The sequence below is a fragment of the Aulostomus chinensis genome, chromosome 13 (assembly GCF_037954235.1).
Source record: "Aulostomus chinensis isolate RoL2024-O1b breed Wild chromosome 13, RoL_Achi_v1.0, whole genome shotgun sequence".
Classification (NCBI taxonomy): Eukaryota; Metazoa; Chordata; class Actinopteri; order Syngnathiformes; family Aulostomidae; genus Aulostomus; species Aulostomus chinensis.
Genome location: NC_141332.1, coordinates 26,626,189 through 26,642,118, shown reverse-complemented (window position 1 = coordinate 26,642,118; position 15,930 = coordinate 26,626,189). Strand labels below are relative to the sequence as shown.

The 15,930-nt window shown below is 45.9% G+C and overlaps 1 protein-coding gene across 2 annotated transcripts; it reads right to left on the bottom strand.

Annotated features, from left to right (window-relative positions):
* Positions 1-11,139: 11,139 nt before the first annotated feature.
* atox1 (antioxidant 1 copper chaperone) lies at positions 11,140-15,378 on the bottom strand. 2 transcript variants are annotated; one of them, XM_086222338.1, is made up of 4 exons: positions 15,048-15,378; positions 14,524-14,599; positions 12,181-12,349; positions 11,140-11,944 (listed from the first exon to the last, which is right to left on the bottom strand). In XM_086222338.1, the coding sequence occupies exons 1-3, from the start codon at positions 15,051-15,053 to the stop codon at positions 12,225-12,227; spliced, it is 207 nt and encodes a 68-aa protein (XP_086078464.1). In that variant the 5' UTR covers positions 15,054-15,378; the 3' UTR covers positions 11,140-11,944; positions 12,181-12,224. The 2 variants fall into 2 exon arrangements, with proteins under 2 accessions (XP_086078464.1, XP_086078465.1); XM_086222339.1 differs by having other exon boundaries at positions 12,202-12,349; positions 15,048-15,373.
* Between the last annotated feature and the right edge of the window lie 552 nt (positions 15,379-15,930).

Genomic DNA, 15,930 nt, shown 5'->3' with positions numbered 1-15,930 from the left:
GCCTGATGTTAACGCTCTTCTCTCAGGACATCCCCGTCTGGACAGAGCAAAACTTCTCACTGATGAACTGAAGAGAAGCTTGTTGTAGCGTTTGATGTTTGCCAATAAAACAAAAGATTTACAGGTGGAATAAAAATGCTTAAAATAAAAGTGTAGTTTACAGTACAGGCGCAACTGGCTGCAAGTCAAAGGTCATAGGGTCAGAAACATATTCGCCAAACACCTCAACAAATTAAATGCATTTTAATAATGCAAAAAATACTTAAAAAGAAAAAATACACTTTATTGAAAAAAACGTGGTGAAAGCAAGTGGAGATGCTGTTGGTTGGGTTCTTTGATGGCAGGGTTCTAAGACAGGCTGATTTTATCCAAACGTGGTGGAGGCTTTAGCGGTGAGAACCAGCCTTGTTTACACTGGATTTCCATGATGAGTAGGATGTAAACGTGTCACACTGATGATATTCATTCACATGTACCCAGACGAGGGATGTTTGGAGGGTCTCGCTTACTCGTTGTCTCAGGGGGCATGGAGGGAATTCTGATTTTGCAACTGGAGCTCAAGGATGAAGTGGAAAGATTTTGGTGGTCAAAGGTTTCTAGTTGTTCATAAATGGGGATCAGATATCAGAAACGAGTCGGGAAGGAATCAGAACATTTCTCGTTTCACTAACATATCCATTCAGGTGAAAACTGCCGGGAGTGTTTGACTTGCATCCTGCTACTCAGACACATGGTCCGGCTCCTCTCCTCTCTAACGCAGTGAAAACATTCTGTCCTCTTGAGGTTTCACATGCAACTCCTGGCCTGTGGAACATTTACCTCATCACAGCCGAGACTCACTCATCTAACACCTGCCATTCACTGGAAGACAGAAGCAGTCGAGCCGCTCATCCACGCTCGTATGGAACACTTGCCGTGGGTTAGCTGTGTTCTGGGGAGGGTGGATTGCTCCTGTCTGTTCCCACTGGACAGAACAGAGCTGATGTGAAGAACAGCTGGATGGGAGGGAGGAAAAAAAAGCAGCGATGCAACGTGGCGTTTTCCATTCTGCCTGGAAGCCACAGTTGCCACACCACGATGATGGCGAGAGGAGGAAGGGAGGGAAGGAGAAAGGGGAGGAGGTGCCATTCACCCCTCAGTCTGACTCTCCTCCCACCTCAAATATCCTCTCCTTCACACTTCCTCCCTCTCTAACTTTTCTTTCTACTCTCTTTTATTTTCCCCTCCTTTCTCTCCTCACCCCTCTCCCCTCTTCTCTTGCTCTCCCCCTACTCTCTCTCCCTCTCCCTCTCTCTCTCTGCATACGTGGCAGTTGGGTCTTTGTATTTGTGCCTCAGAGACGAAAAATGACAGGGTTGCAATTTAGGTTTCCTCAAATGCGGCTGCAGCTCTGCAGGTTTGTGCACGTTACGATCCGAGACCATAATATCACTGCCATAGAACCACCAAGCCTGTAGGGGCTTCAAGCTGAGGCTGCAACCGTGCGCCACACATACATGTCTGAGCCACGTCGTGCGCTTGAAACGGAGAGAAACGCATGGATCCTGCAGACGAGCTGAGGTTGACTCCTAACCAGCGGCGAGAGCCGCAGCCTCCAGGGCCAATCAGCTACTAAAGCCTTCAGATGTCATATTGACTATGACCAGGAGAGCATCTTTGTTTGAACATTATGATGTAGCATAGAAGTTGACCTTTGACCTCTGGAACGTAACATGTCATCATTTCATGCTATTACACATTTATGTGGAAATTTAACATCATATTTATCATGTGGATATTAGAGTTCTCAGCCAAAACTCTACATCAGCAGTAACCTTGACCCCCCCTCACCTCTTGACCTTTGACCACCAAAATCTAAAAGAGGCATTTGTACCAAATCTGAAGAACTTTCCTTTGTGGGTTCCGCAGATATCAGATGAGGTTCCACACTGGGCTTCAACCACAAGTGGATAAATCAAGACGTCACCAGAGAGATTTTAGCTTGTTGTTTGCAATCATACCAGTAATACTCGCGTTTAAAATACTGTTGTTGTTTTGGTTGGTAGTTGTTACTTGTAACTTTGATGTGCAGATTCTTAGTTGTTATTATTTCAAATAAAATGAAAATACTTCTGAATAATTGGAATTTAGTTTTATGGCCATAAGCGACACTGAGGTAAAGAAATGCAACAACATTCCGATTTTTGGACGGCTGATGTTCACTTTGGGACATTTCCAGTCTGGTGGGCAGCAGATTTGTATTTCAGTGATCGGCCGGCATGTCATACACGTCTCACGTTCGCGAGAAAAGCCCTCCTTCTAAAAAAGACCCCTCATTTCTTTCAGGTCAGCATTTCTACTGTAGCTGTCGTGTGTCGAGGAGCAGCAGCACTGGAGGCAAAACATCCATCACATTCAAAAGGCTCCCTGTCCCTCAGCACACAGTGGTAATCATTTTAAGGCCGCTGTGACTTTATGGAGGAAATAGTGGTTAAAAAAAAGCTTTGATGTTTGCCGTGGGGTTCAAATATTCCCTCCCTGCTGCCTTCTCCGACACCCTCGCTGCTCCCATTTAGACTTTCAAACACTCTGTGGAGCTTGAAGCTGAGTTTTACAGGTGCGCCCCGAAGGCAGAATAGGTACACACATAAGAAATTAAACTGGTTAAACTTAATGACGGTACAAAAGGTCAGTATATGGCAAAGTACTTCAAACTGCTAGCAAAGGCTTCACTCTGGATGGAACTGTTGGTTGGATGTTTCACAGCAAAGACATCACATGACATCTACACGGATTGATGTGAACAGTTGTTAAATTTATAATACACGTGCATTTAAGTTCGAGTCCCGGCTCGGGCACGGGGTCTTTCTGTGTGAGTCTCCATGTTCTCCCTGTTCCTGCGTGGGTTCTCTCCGGTACTCCAGCTTCCTCCACGGTCCAAAGACATGCAATTGGGGACGAGGCTGATTGATTCTCTAAATTGACCGTAGGTATGAATGTGAGTGTGAATGGTTGTTCGTCTCTCTATGTTGGCCCTGTGATGGACTGGTGACCTGTCCAGGGTGAACCCCGCCTCTCGCCCGTAGACGCTGGGATAGGCTCCACCCCCCGCGACCCTTACTAGTGAGGAATAAGAGGAAGACGACGATGGATGGATGCACGTGCATTTAAGGACTTTTTAACACACTGGTGTGAGATATTGGAATTAGGACACCTCTGCTTTACATATTTATGGTTTATTCAGCATTTATGCTAAGCTAAGCTAACACTTCTCTATATGTGAGAGGAACAAACCATCTAAAAAAACAACAACAAAAAACTTGGAGACAAGCAAAGTAAAACTATCACACAAACTTTCAAACTATTCCTCCCCATGATGGATATGAGACACTGGGGAAATTATCTTTCTACTTCCCTCTTGGCTCAGCTGCAGTTTAGCATGGAATACAGCCGCTAACGCGCGATGCTAAAAGAAGTTTGGGGGAACGTCATTCACTAACATATCAGTTGGGGCGGCTGATGTCATTCAGCATTGGATTACGAATGCCTGACTGTTCATCCATCTAGTAGTTAAGGACTAAATGACGGTTAAACCTCCAAACCAGGACGTCAAGACTTCAGACGTCAACAGATCCACCTTAATTACAGACGGCCCACAGAGAGGACGACAGAGTGAGATTCACCTGAAGCCTTGCTGCAGACGTGGAGTCACTGATCCACAAACACCACTTTTGCAGCATAAAAACACTGTAAAACCCTCTTTAACTCACACATCTTTTTCTTCTGGAAACTTCAATTTTACAGATCAGCATCCAGAATGAGTAACGCGCTCAGTCTCGTAACTCTGGCCCTCTTCACAAGTGTTACTCGCAGGTTCAAACATGCCACTTTGCATGTTAAGCAAAACCTCAGAGTATCTGAGCATTTAATCAGCGGCAGAGGCATGATGGGAGTTTCCTGTTGGTTAGAGGACGGTAGCCGAATGCCAACAATCTGCAACATACCATAATATTTTAGTCCAGTGTAGAGACATGTTCTCAGTAAACAGTCACAGGGATCAAGTCACGGATCTTCCCTTTTACTCTCAGACAGTTGTAACAACGTTGCGGTTAATGTCTGGTTAGGTTTAGGCTTTAAAATCACTTGGGTTTTGTTAGAATACAAATAAAAATAGAGCTACAAATGTCAAATGTGGAAAAGCACCAAGTTCTGTTACCGAACACAGACGGAAACGTCTGAAAGCACCTGGTTTTGTCAGGGGAAAGACGGTGGAAAATATCATCACAACTTGCCAGGCACACCGGGTTCTAATGCGGTCAACGTGGCTACGTATGTTGCTGTGTTTCACTACGAGTATCTGGGTTTGGAACCCGAAAAAGAGCAGAATGTACTGCTACAAACACCTGGATTTGTCAACAGGTACACGGCTGAAAATGCTTCACTGTATCACTAGAAACACCTGGTTTTGACCCAAGGACACGTTTGAAGAAGTCACCACATCGCAAACAAAAATCACGCAGGTTTTTCCACAGCAAACATGGCTGAAAACGTCCCAGTTTGATGGACAGCAACGCGTCTGAAAACTGACTTCTGGCTCCTGGATCCCTCGTGATGGACTCACTAAGACTTGGTATCATCTTTTCTTTTCAGACTCTTTTCCCCGTAACGTCACCTCGTCTGCTGTGACACGTCTTGCCACCACGACGCAGCTCTTCCATCAGATAGGACCGTCAACAGTCCGTGTGCTTCCCCTCTCGTCTGTTTCATCTATTCGATCTGGTTATCCAGCTCGGTCTGTCTGCTTCCTGCACTTCAGGGTTTCGGGGTGTTTACGTTTGTGTGTAATTATGTGTGCACATGTATTTGTGTTAATGAGTGCGACGAGACCGTTGTCAGCAGGTATTCCAGATAAAACACACAACATTCCAGCCTCATCTGTGTTCTTATCGTTTTATTGTGAAATATCTGATCCAGATTTGGGCACTCTTTCAATTTCGGAATGCAAAACAAAACTTGGAGTCGATAAAAAGGCAGCTGGACGCAGCAACAACAAACGCCACAGGGCTTGTTGTTGTCATCGCATGTTTGAGGACATTTCTCTTGTTTTCAGGGCCGTTCAGTCTCCTTGGGCACACAAGCAGCACGACCTTCATTCCCTCACCAACGTGGTACAGTTGTGTAGCCTCTTTTCGCTTGTTTTGGCTGGTGTGAGCCTTCAAAGATCTTGGAGTCTTTCTCACAATTCAGTTGGTTTTGTTGTGGCAGGAAAACTTGAACCCAGGCTTGGACTAGTTCTCTGGCAATTAGAGGGGCCAACCCAGAATAGCCAAGTGGCTTCTTGATGTTGGACCCATCCCGAGATTTCTCCGCCCCTGGATGGTCTCACAACTGTCATCACACCCCTTCAAGTGGTTCCAGCGATGTGATGTCATACGTCAGTAGATTGGAAATGAAAAATATGTTGATGTGTTTGGTTGGAGGGCGGCACGGTGGAGCAGTGGTCCTCACTGTGGCCCCCCAGCAAGAAGGTTGTGGGTGGAGCCCCGGCTGCAGCACGGGGTCTTTCTGGGTGAGTCTCCATGTTCTCCCTGTTCCTGCTGGGTTCTCTCTGGTACTCCAGCTTCCTCCACAGTCCAAAGACATCAAGAGGGACCAGGTTAATCCAGACTCTAAATTGACTGTAGGCGTGGCTGGGAGAGCCAATGGTTGTCTGTCTCTATGTGTTGGCCCTGCCATGGACTGGTGACCTGTCTAGGGGGTAGGCTGCTGGGATAGGCTCCACCCCCACCACCCTCAACAAGAGAAGAGGGAGAAGATGGAGAGAGAGAGAGACATGGGTGTGGTGTGTCTTTTTGTCCTGTTTCTGTTTTTTTTTTCACTTATTCGGGATGGGCACCCAGCAGAGCACCAATCCCGTTCCAGTGTCGGCCTGAGCTGTCCTTCATCCTCCCTCATCACTTCCACTCCACCTGCTCTCACTCCACTCCTGTTGTTAACTGCCTGCTCAATCACACAAACACACTCTATATAAGCTCTCTGTTTGCGGCTCTCACTCTCTCTTTATGCTGGTTTCTGTCTTGGTGAGTTCACTGTCGTTTAGTTAGTTTCCCTTGTTAGTTAGTGGCTGTATTTTGGTGGCCCATGGCCTCGGGGGCGTAGACAGAGGCCTCTGTATGTGCGACACTCAGGGCATATCTTTGTCTTTTAACACCAGACAGGCGGATGTTGTGGTTTGTATTTTTTGGTCTGTCCTCTGGCCTGCCCACTAAGAGCAGCGAGGCAGGGTTTTATTTTCTGTTTTTAGCTACCTGCATCATTGCAGTTGCTTATGTAGTTGTCCTTTTTTTGTTCTAGATCGTTTGTTTGTGTGTTGTTTTGGCAACATCTGTTTCCCCCTTGGTCATGTGACCTGTCTTTCTTGGGTTTGGCAACACGGGTTATTGTTTGACTATATATTCAACATATGAGTTGCGACTCGGAAGGTTAACCTGTGTTGGTCTCCATTTATTCGCACCTCAGCTGTTGTATTATCCTGTTTGGTTTATGTCATCACCACATAAATCACACACTGCTGAATATTCCGGAGGGTCATAACATGCACAACTCCTCTGTTTAAAAAACTGATTTTTAATCCACATCAGTGAGATCCAACCACGCTTGTGACGCAGTGGACACTGAGTTATTCCCCAACCGATCGCTCGGGATGTGGTCTACTCCCTCGTAAATCCAGGAGTTGTGTTTTCTGGTTCGTAAGACCAGATCCACAGTGAGCTTGTCGTATTACCTGTGTGCTAAAGCTAAACCTGTATTTGATCGGTCTTCCTCTCTACACCACACCAGGATGATGTAATTCCAGTGTGCATTGCAAGCAAAGGTGGACATGAACACGATGACAGTCACTAAGGAAATATACAGCTGAGACTCCTGGAGCAATGTAAAGCCTGGCTGTTTGCTCTTGTCCGTCAAACTGCATAATATCCCTGCAGGCCGTAACCTCCAGCTGATGGGCGTGTGTGTTTTGGCGCAGTGGACAGGATCTGACAGCCTAAACTACACCCCAAACCCAATCAATCGGTCACACACATGAGGTTTATTACCTGTTCCTGGTCAGCTGAGGACAGCGTACGTCTGGGAGCGAGATATTAAAGTGCTGACATGCTAATATTAGCTCAGAGCACAGCTGGGACTGCCACATGCTGCGTTTGAGATGAGGAAGGATTTTCCTTACGTTTGACTCTGGTTTTAAAAAACTAGAGGGCGCTCAGAGAACACACACCGCCGCCAAAACAAACTCAATCAAATCGAGTGTAAGAAAGCTGTTTTTCTCTAAACAGCTCGGCCCCTAAATTTTACGGTTCTTCTTTGGCCTGTGATACACCCCTCCACCTGGCTGGGTGAATTGCAGCCTCACAGTTTTTATCTTTGCGTAATCCTGCAAACAGACTCCACCAAAACCTTTAGCTCCTTGGCTAACAACGCTCAGGCACGAAGCGCTTGTGTTTGTTTGAAAGGATATGAAGGAAACTGTTCAACTAGGTGTGTTAATCAGTGAGCACGGATTCAACATGGCAACAGGCTGGTACATAGCTTCTGGATAAAAGCAAACACACTGTATTTGCTTCAATATATTACATTAATTGTATCAACCGTCGCGAGACAGGAGCCAATATTTGTCTGCGGAAATATTTACGCACAAATCGGACCCAGTCACATCGTGTGCGTCAGTAGTCAAGGAAAGAGCAAATACACAAAATGTTTTCTGTACCCTTTGAGCTTCACTGTGATTCCCTTGGACAGACACAATGTCCCACCTGTGAGCAGAAGCCCTCTGGAGAATGCACCTGTAGCTGCTGAGGACTTCTGACCATATACACATCAATGAAGAGGATCAGCCCCCTCAGGCGACTTCAGCTTCTTGCAGCAGACAATTAACCATCAAGCTCCAGAAGCACACGCGAGAGACAGTATTTGGACACGTGGGAGTGTAATATGTGGAATCCAGTGACTGTGCTGACAACCCTGTTATCTGTGGAGTTTGTGCTGTACACAATGAGCCTCTGTTCGCCTCAGTGGCTGGTCGAGACCGAGGGGGTCAGCGAGGGACTCTTTGCCCTCTGCAGCGCCTACAAAGGCGTCTCAGGCTGCGCCACGTTTCCAGCATGGCTGGGTAAGCAGCACCCATGATTCTAATGACCCATAATGCCATCTGTTGTTTGCAGAGATCCTAATTCATGGCACATTAGTTTTATTGCTTTTTCTGGACACCAGTATGTTAATAAAAGAAAGGTGCAGGAACGAGTCCTGAAACCCAGAAGTAACTTAGCATTGTTGAGTCTCAGCTTCCTTCCTCTCAGCCTCAGTGGTTTTGTGTTCGATGCTTCAGATCAGGTTTACAGCTTCCACTGGTTTAATGAATTTAGTTCCAACGGCAGGAATGCATCGATAAAGAGCACGCTTATTTTCAAAGCTTTTATGTGTCTGAAAATGTTGTTTGTAAAGCAGATCTGCTCATTTAGTTGGCTGAAAAACTGTAAAGATATGCAATGAAAATGTTCAGAGCCTTGTACGGAAGACGTTCCTTGCACCACGCATGGCCTATCGTGGCGTTGACGTGAGCACTGCTTTTCTTTTACAGCAAAAATACTCCTCCATTTATTCGCCCATCGAGTGCCTCTTCAACTCCATCACCTCTGCGTATTTGCGTTTCTAACAGGAAGCTACAGCTTGTCATGGATGTTCCTGGCTGCCTCCTGCCTGCTGTCACTGGCTGCTCTGTTCACTGTCAGGCCGGCTCTGAGCCGCGGCAGGAGGGCCGTCGCTGCCTTGCTCCTCAACATCGCCTCCGGTACGACCAGCAGCTGCAACAACTTTTAAACCACACAGAAATTATTGTGACATCTTTACACAGTAAATCCATCCCGCTAGTTATCAAAACACCACCAGAGAGGGACATAAATAACGGGGGAAAAAGACAATAAATCAACAAATCCATGTATCACAGTACCTCACAAAACTGAATCACTGCGTATCATAAAATAAGAGATAACAAGACGACTGGCCAGACATGCTGGACAGAGCCAGAAATAATCCATAAAACTGGAAAGCAGTCAGAGAGAAAACAATTCTGCTGAAGAGAAAAATATCTCATATCTAAATAGAGAAGTCTTCAGGATCCATGTGCAGACTGACCCACGTCGCTAGAAGCACCCGCTCCTTGTTCCAGGGCTTTAACATCTTCACACCAAATTTAATCAAATGTGGTCCTTTACTTTTTGAACTATTGTGCTTGTTGCTAGCTAACAACCAAAATTTGCTCACAGAGCGCTTCGCTCCGCCAAGAGGAACTCAGGCAAAACCAACCGTCAAAAAGACTCGAGGATGAACCGAGAAGATTTAGATGTTCAGAGGTCGAGGTCACCGTGACAGACACACATTAGGAAGCTACTCAAGCGCCGCTGTGTTTTTGTTTGCCATAAGAAATGGATCTTCCCTCAAATCTGATGGGTTCTTCATCGGCCCACACGACACCAGACACCTCATTTGGTAGAATTCCATGAGAATCTTCCACATCATCCTGCTGACAGTCAAACTGCACGAGCACTGAAGCCAGAACTCACCTCATCTCTCCCACTGCTTCAGCTGCCCTCTGTGCCGGAGCGCTGATCGCCTTCCTGGTCTCCGTCGAACAGCAGTACCCCAAGCTGCTGCAGGACCTCGGCTGGACCTTCTACTTTTGCTGCGCCAGCTTCTTCTACGCCTCACTGGTGACTGTCCTGCTGGGAGTTGTCCACATTGACAGTTCCCGCGTTGAACCTGTGACAAGACAGGTGGCTGTGGCGGTCATAAGAGCCTGACGGACGCAGACGGATGGTACCAATTCATATTTTATTGTAGGTGTATTTAATTACTATTTAAGGAAGTGTACTAATACTTCCTACCCACTGTCATTCATGTGCTAAGCTAACTAGCATGGGTCTGCACAGAGTAGAGAAAGATATTTATCTTCTTGTCTGGCTGCAGGGACAATGGACGTTGATGGGATTTCCCTAAAAAGTCGGTGTTTTTCCTTGAATAACTTAATACATACAAGGAAAGATGACATCTACTTCACGAAATATCTAGGCCCTTGTGGAGCGATGGAACCTGGCAGAGCGGGAACATTTGCCTTCATTCTGAGCCCTCAGCTTTGGAATTCAGAAGGATGTGTTGCAGTTCAGAGAATCTAACAGCTGATGATGTGTCGAATCATTCAAGTCACATGGTTTCATCCCAAACTGCCCGCTGAGAGAAATCACGCAGGCAGCAGAGGTGTTTTATGGGGCCCAGAGGCGTGTCGTTTCCCAACATGGTCAAGAAAGACAGGATTAGTTCCTGTGGAGAGATAATCAACTTGCACATGGAGAGCGAGTGCACCAGTGCTGAGGGGAGAAGCTCTCGGCAAGTATTACGATAGGCTGATAAAGGGCTGGTACTGAAGTCACAGAGCGCCTCCCAGTGGCTGAAGCAAGTCATTTTGCAACCTGAACACCTTCAGGCCGAAGCAGGGATGGATCAGTGTGCTGCTCACGGAAAAAACCTCAGCAACAGCACAGCCTTGTGGTGACCTAGTGTAATTACATGTCTAACAGCAATGACAGTCAATGAGCTCTTGTCGGCTGCACGGGTGGCCTCACAGCAAGAAGGTTCTGGGTTCGAGTCCTGGCTCGGGCGTGGGGTCTTTCTGTGTGAGTCTCCATGTTCTCCCTGTTCCTGCGTGGGTTCTCTCTGGTACTCCAGCTTCCTCCACAGTCCAAAGACATCAAGAGGGGACGAGGCTGATTGATTCTCTAAATTGACCGTAGGTATGAATGTGAGTGTGAATGGTTGTTCGTCTCTGTATGTTGGCCCTGCCATGGATGTAGATGCTGGGATAGGCTCCACCCCCCCCACGACCCTTACTAGTGGGAATGAGCGGACGATGGATGGATGGATGGAGCTCTTGTTGTCGAGGTTTGTCCTGCTGGACAGACAGCAGGCAACATGCCTGCAACACCGGCTACGATTACCTGAGTACGAATGATGATTAATTTCTGGTCTCCTCACCTGAGTATTCACTCACTAGTCACAGAGGTCAGGAGCTGGGTTTGGATCCAGTTTTTGCACAGAAACAAAACAGCCAACTTTTGAGGCAGAACTGATTTATTTCCTCTTCGTCTGTACAGCATTTCACGACAGAAGTGACACAGTGTCTGTCTTTTTCAGCGGTAATAAAACACAAATTATAACAAGGGCGTTCAGAAAACAAAAACATGTTGGTTCATTTCAATCTGGCTGATTGGTCTCTAGTGTTAGCTGACTCTCCTAGTGTAAACCATGATGATGACTACAATTAAAACATACGGCCAAAGTCCCCTCGGTGCAGATCCATGCAACCTCCACAAGTTGAAGCCAAACCTTAAAGTGACAATAAAAATAACGCAATGACTTCATTATTATTGCATGTCTGATCATTCAGGGAACGGTCCTCAGTTTGCACAGCTGGCGCTCACTGAGAGTGGCCATTGGGAGAGGGAGGACTGTGAAAACTGTCCACACACTGGATTTGAGGCCATGAGATAGAATTTATTCCCACAGACTGAAAATGTGTATTTTGTGGCCATAAAGTCGTCCAAACGTGGTAACAAGTTAAAACCCTGAGCCACAGATTAATTAAATCATGGAGAATGACGAGCACACCTGACACCTCTCTCTCTCTCTCTCTCTCGTCCTTTTTTTGTTTTGACTGACAGAAAGTGATTAAATTATGGACTTGGCGTTCACTGTCACCCTCAAAACATGTTTACTTGCTTCAAGATCTGCATCCGAGGCTTTTTTGTGCGTGTGAGCTTATAGGTGAGGGGATGATGGCGGAGTGGTCCACCAAACTTCCTGACAGGCAAAGAAAATCCAGTCTAAGTCTTCATTTCAGATCAGCAGCAGTTCAACCCTGAAGACACAAGACGGACAAAACACACAAACGTAAGAGAAACCCCACGATTCCACTGATGAGAGACTCATGAGTGGCAGGGTTATTATGAGACGGCAATGCTCACGCTTTTCCTTCTCCCCCCTAATCAAACAACAGCTTTTGGTTAAAGATAGAACAGGAATTTATGGTAACATTTAGGAGTGAAAATAGAACGACTTTTAGCGCCAGTGGGAACCAGAGTGATGGAAGCTTACACCGCGTCACTATCACGTCACCTCTTCGTCTGAAGAAGACTCCCTCATTTGCTGCCGTTGTACTTGACCTCCTTCCCACATTTCTTCAGCGTGGTTAGGAGAACTTCTACGTCTTTGTCCGACTCAATCCAGACCAGTTTATTTGGAAGATCGATTTCGAACTTCACGTCTGCGAGCACAAATAAAGAGGGACTTTTTAGTAAAGTTCAGGATGGACCCAGTGGGATGTCTTCCATGTCTGCTTGCAACGATGTGCATTTCTAGCTCTCGTACTCCAAAGTCAGGAGGTCAAGAACTGTTTTAATGCCTCTTGAGATTAAATTTTCTGGAGGTACCCAAACATGTTTTCTCTTGCCAGCAGGTTATTTTTTTAATCTATTAAAATCATGGCTTGCTCTATTTTTGGGCATGAAATGATCATTACCCCCCCCCCCCCAAAAAAAACCTTCAAGGCAAATCAAAAAGCATGAATGCATGACGACTGATGTAGCACAGTGGTGGTTTGACTGTGCTAACACTTCCCATACACTACCATTCATTGTGCTAAGCTAACTAGAAGCTTCCCATCCAGCACTGTGAGTACAAGTATTTCCAGAACTGTTCCTTTCCATGCAGGCTCTGGGTTGTCACCAGTATTGTGTGAGCTGCCTGAGGGATTTAAAGATGCCAGCTACAGAGAGCTGAGCACATTTTCACAGCTGCTTCTGTTCAGCTCTTTTAGGGCTTTGTTTCATCAGCGTTACCTGTAGGGCAGCTCAGAGCAAGACAAGCACAAGTTTAACCCTGCATTTTAATGAGGGAACTCAATAAAAAGAAAAAAAAAAGAAACGAAAAGAAAAAAAGAGTTGCTTCATCAGGTGACTCCGAGGATGACTCAACATTCTGAGCCAAGAGGTCATGTGGTCGGAGCGACGCAGGCTTCGGTCAAAGGCCCTTCCTTGATTCTCTGTGACGAGACTTTGGTTGTTTTTCTGTGTCAGTCAGTCAGAGCTGCTCCTGAACCTTTCACACTGGAGAGACATCAGGATGAGCCCTTTTCAGTCCCTGAAAATACTTTAATGCTCATCTGGAAGAGGGAGTTAACAGGAAACTACCACAAATAAATGAAAATGTGGTCGTGCTAGTAGATACTGTAGTGTGGCTCCCTGACATCCAACAGTTATAAATATAGAACTGTGGAGGACAGTGTAGGTGAAGATAAATGAATAAAAGGATGTTGCAGTGATTTCTACAATGTGGTTTGTCTCTATGTCTTTTAGTCCACACAAGCGTTCTTTTCTTGTGGGTTTTTATGACAGTTGTTCTGCCTCTGCTCAACCTGTCAGACCTGTAGGTTTCCTCAATGAGACTCATCCTCGCCGACTTCTGTTAACGGAACATTACAACTTGTTAGAAATAAACGTATGTTCATCACTGTTGGAGCCAAAACCAGCAGACGCAGACCTTTCGCTCCTCTCTGCTGAATTTGACAGCTCCAGACCCTCACCTGACAGCAGACTGCTAGTTAGCTTAGCTGCAGTGCTAAGCAGTGGGGTGGGAGCATACTCTCTCAGAAGTCAAACACTCTTCACCCCAAAAGCTGTGTGAGGGGTTCTGCGACGGAGCCAGAGAGGAGAGGAGCTCTGTGCTGCTGTCCTGTGAGCTTCCTATCAGACAACTGGAGACTCAACACTCGTCATTGTGACGGTGTGGGACGCCCCAGGGCTTGCCCTTCACCCTCCGGTTGGCCTCACAGACACTTTGGCTTTCTCTGGAGGAGAACAGCTACACTGTGAGGGCTCATAATAGTCGGTCTGCTGTTGGCGGGCTCTCCTGATACAATATCAGACCTGCTTCATCGCTGCTTCAGAGGGTTTCCTGGGGCAACTGCAGAAGGGATGCATGTCACTGGAGGTTATTAGCAGAAATCTTACAACTGACTCTGGCTATATATGGCTTTTTACAAATATTGTGTGATATTTACCTTTTGTACATACTGAAAACATGTAAATAAATGTATTGGCAAGAAGTAATGTTCACCTTTATTTGATGATTAATTTATTTACTCAAAGCAGAACGAGGGCTGGTATAAATATCGGCCTCCAGGCTGACACCAATGACGTGCTGATATTGTTACACAGGTCTGACCTGTAAGAACTGTCCGCATCAACACTCCAGACTTCAATTATCTCCACTGCTGTTAATGAAACGTCCTTGACCTTGCCTTTTATTGGACGCTGGCTCTGACATTATTTTTCAAAGGAGGGGTTCTGAGGCTTTTCACCTGTGATGCTCTTGGTCACATCCAGTTGCTCAGATTGTTTATCTTGTCACTAATGAGGGCAGGGGAGGTAAGTGTCTTACCTCCCAGCTTGTTGAGGACTCTGGTGACAGCTCCCGAGCATCCTTCACACGTCATCTCCACCTCAAACTCGTGTTTCTGTCAGAGGTAATAAACACTAGGTGGTGACAAGAAACCTGGGGATGGGGACGATGCAGGCTTCCCGAGAATCAAACGGTGTCGGTTTAATTGGTATCAATCATCAGGCTGTCAGAAATGATGTAACCGAAAACCCAGTAAAATTAGACGCAGCAAAATTCATCGGAAATGCGCAGGAACAGCAACGACGTGGCGGTCCCGCTAACAGGAGGTGGAGCGCTGGCACGACTTCTCAAGTCAAGCCAGTAAACAAAATGTATTTGCCTCTTAAATCTCGCAGTATCAATGGAAAAATCTCTACGTGTGCAAACTTACAGCTTCAACAAGTCGGCTAGCTAGCTTAGCTTGTCGTGGTCAGTCTACGCCACTGTGGAGCGCCGATGCTAACTTCACGACTAATACAATATTGATAATAAAAAACAACCAAACAAAAACCAAACAAACTCACGGTCATGTTTGAGATGATGTAGCAATACCAGCTGACACACGGCTACGGGCTTTACACTCTGACTGAGTTGCAATATCTGCAAGTCGTAAGCACAGTCACCGCCTCATTCGCTCACCTGTCAAGCTAACGTCCTCTCATAGGAGTACTTCCGGTGCTGAAGGTGTCGCATTTTCATATTTGCGCTCGAAAGACCGTGTATGCTCCAACGTATCGAACAGAGAATGCACGGTAACAGATGCGTATAAGTATACACAGACGTGTTTAAACGCTACTGAACGCCCAAAAGAGAAAGAATGACAGAATTAGCTTGGTTCAGCGAACCAGTCCCATTTCCGGTATTGTACTGACATATTTTGCCGCCGTTTACGGAGTTCGTAAGCTCCCCAGACGGTTTGCCTGAGGCCCGTCCTTCTCCTGGCTGTCTTAAGACATTTCTATGTACTGTAGTTCTGATTGAAATACGCATTTTGTTAATTTAAGCCAGGGGAATGCGAATGAATTAAAAGGAAACTTGAGACTAAACCAGTTATGCCGGTGGTAAAATCAAGCGCTCCAAAAAAAAAGACACCGTCGCTCCACAAATAAAAGCCTGCTAAACTGGGAAGTGACTGTAAACATGTTTCAAAAAAATAAACTTATAGTGAGGAAAAAATACTAATGTTAATATTATGTATAGCTTTTGGAGTTTTAGTCGCACGCACAAGTTCATTTTTGAGGTACAACACTGAGTGGTTAGGAATATATTCTTCATTCGTGCTCTTCAAAACAAAGAATGGATTAAATTTCCTTTATCCAAAGTACAACAGTGAGTTAAATAGAATTAAGGTCGAGTATTTTCATTCTCTGCTGATTTTCTCCCCCAGAAGGAGCAGCGACAATATAA

Coding starts and splice junctions, on each gene's coding strand:
- atox1 (XM_086222338.1), bottom strand. Junction 12,350..14,523: donor AGTCCTCAACAAGCTGGGAG/GTAAGACACTTA, acceptor TTGTGCTCGCAG/ACGTGAAGTTCGAAATCGAT.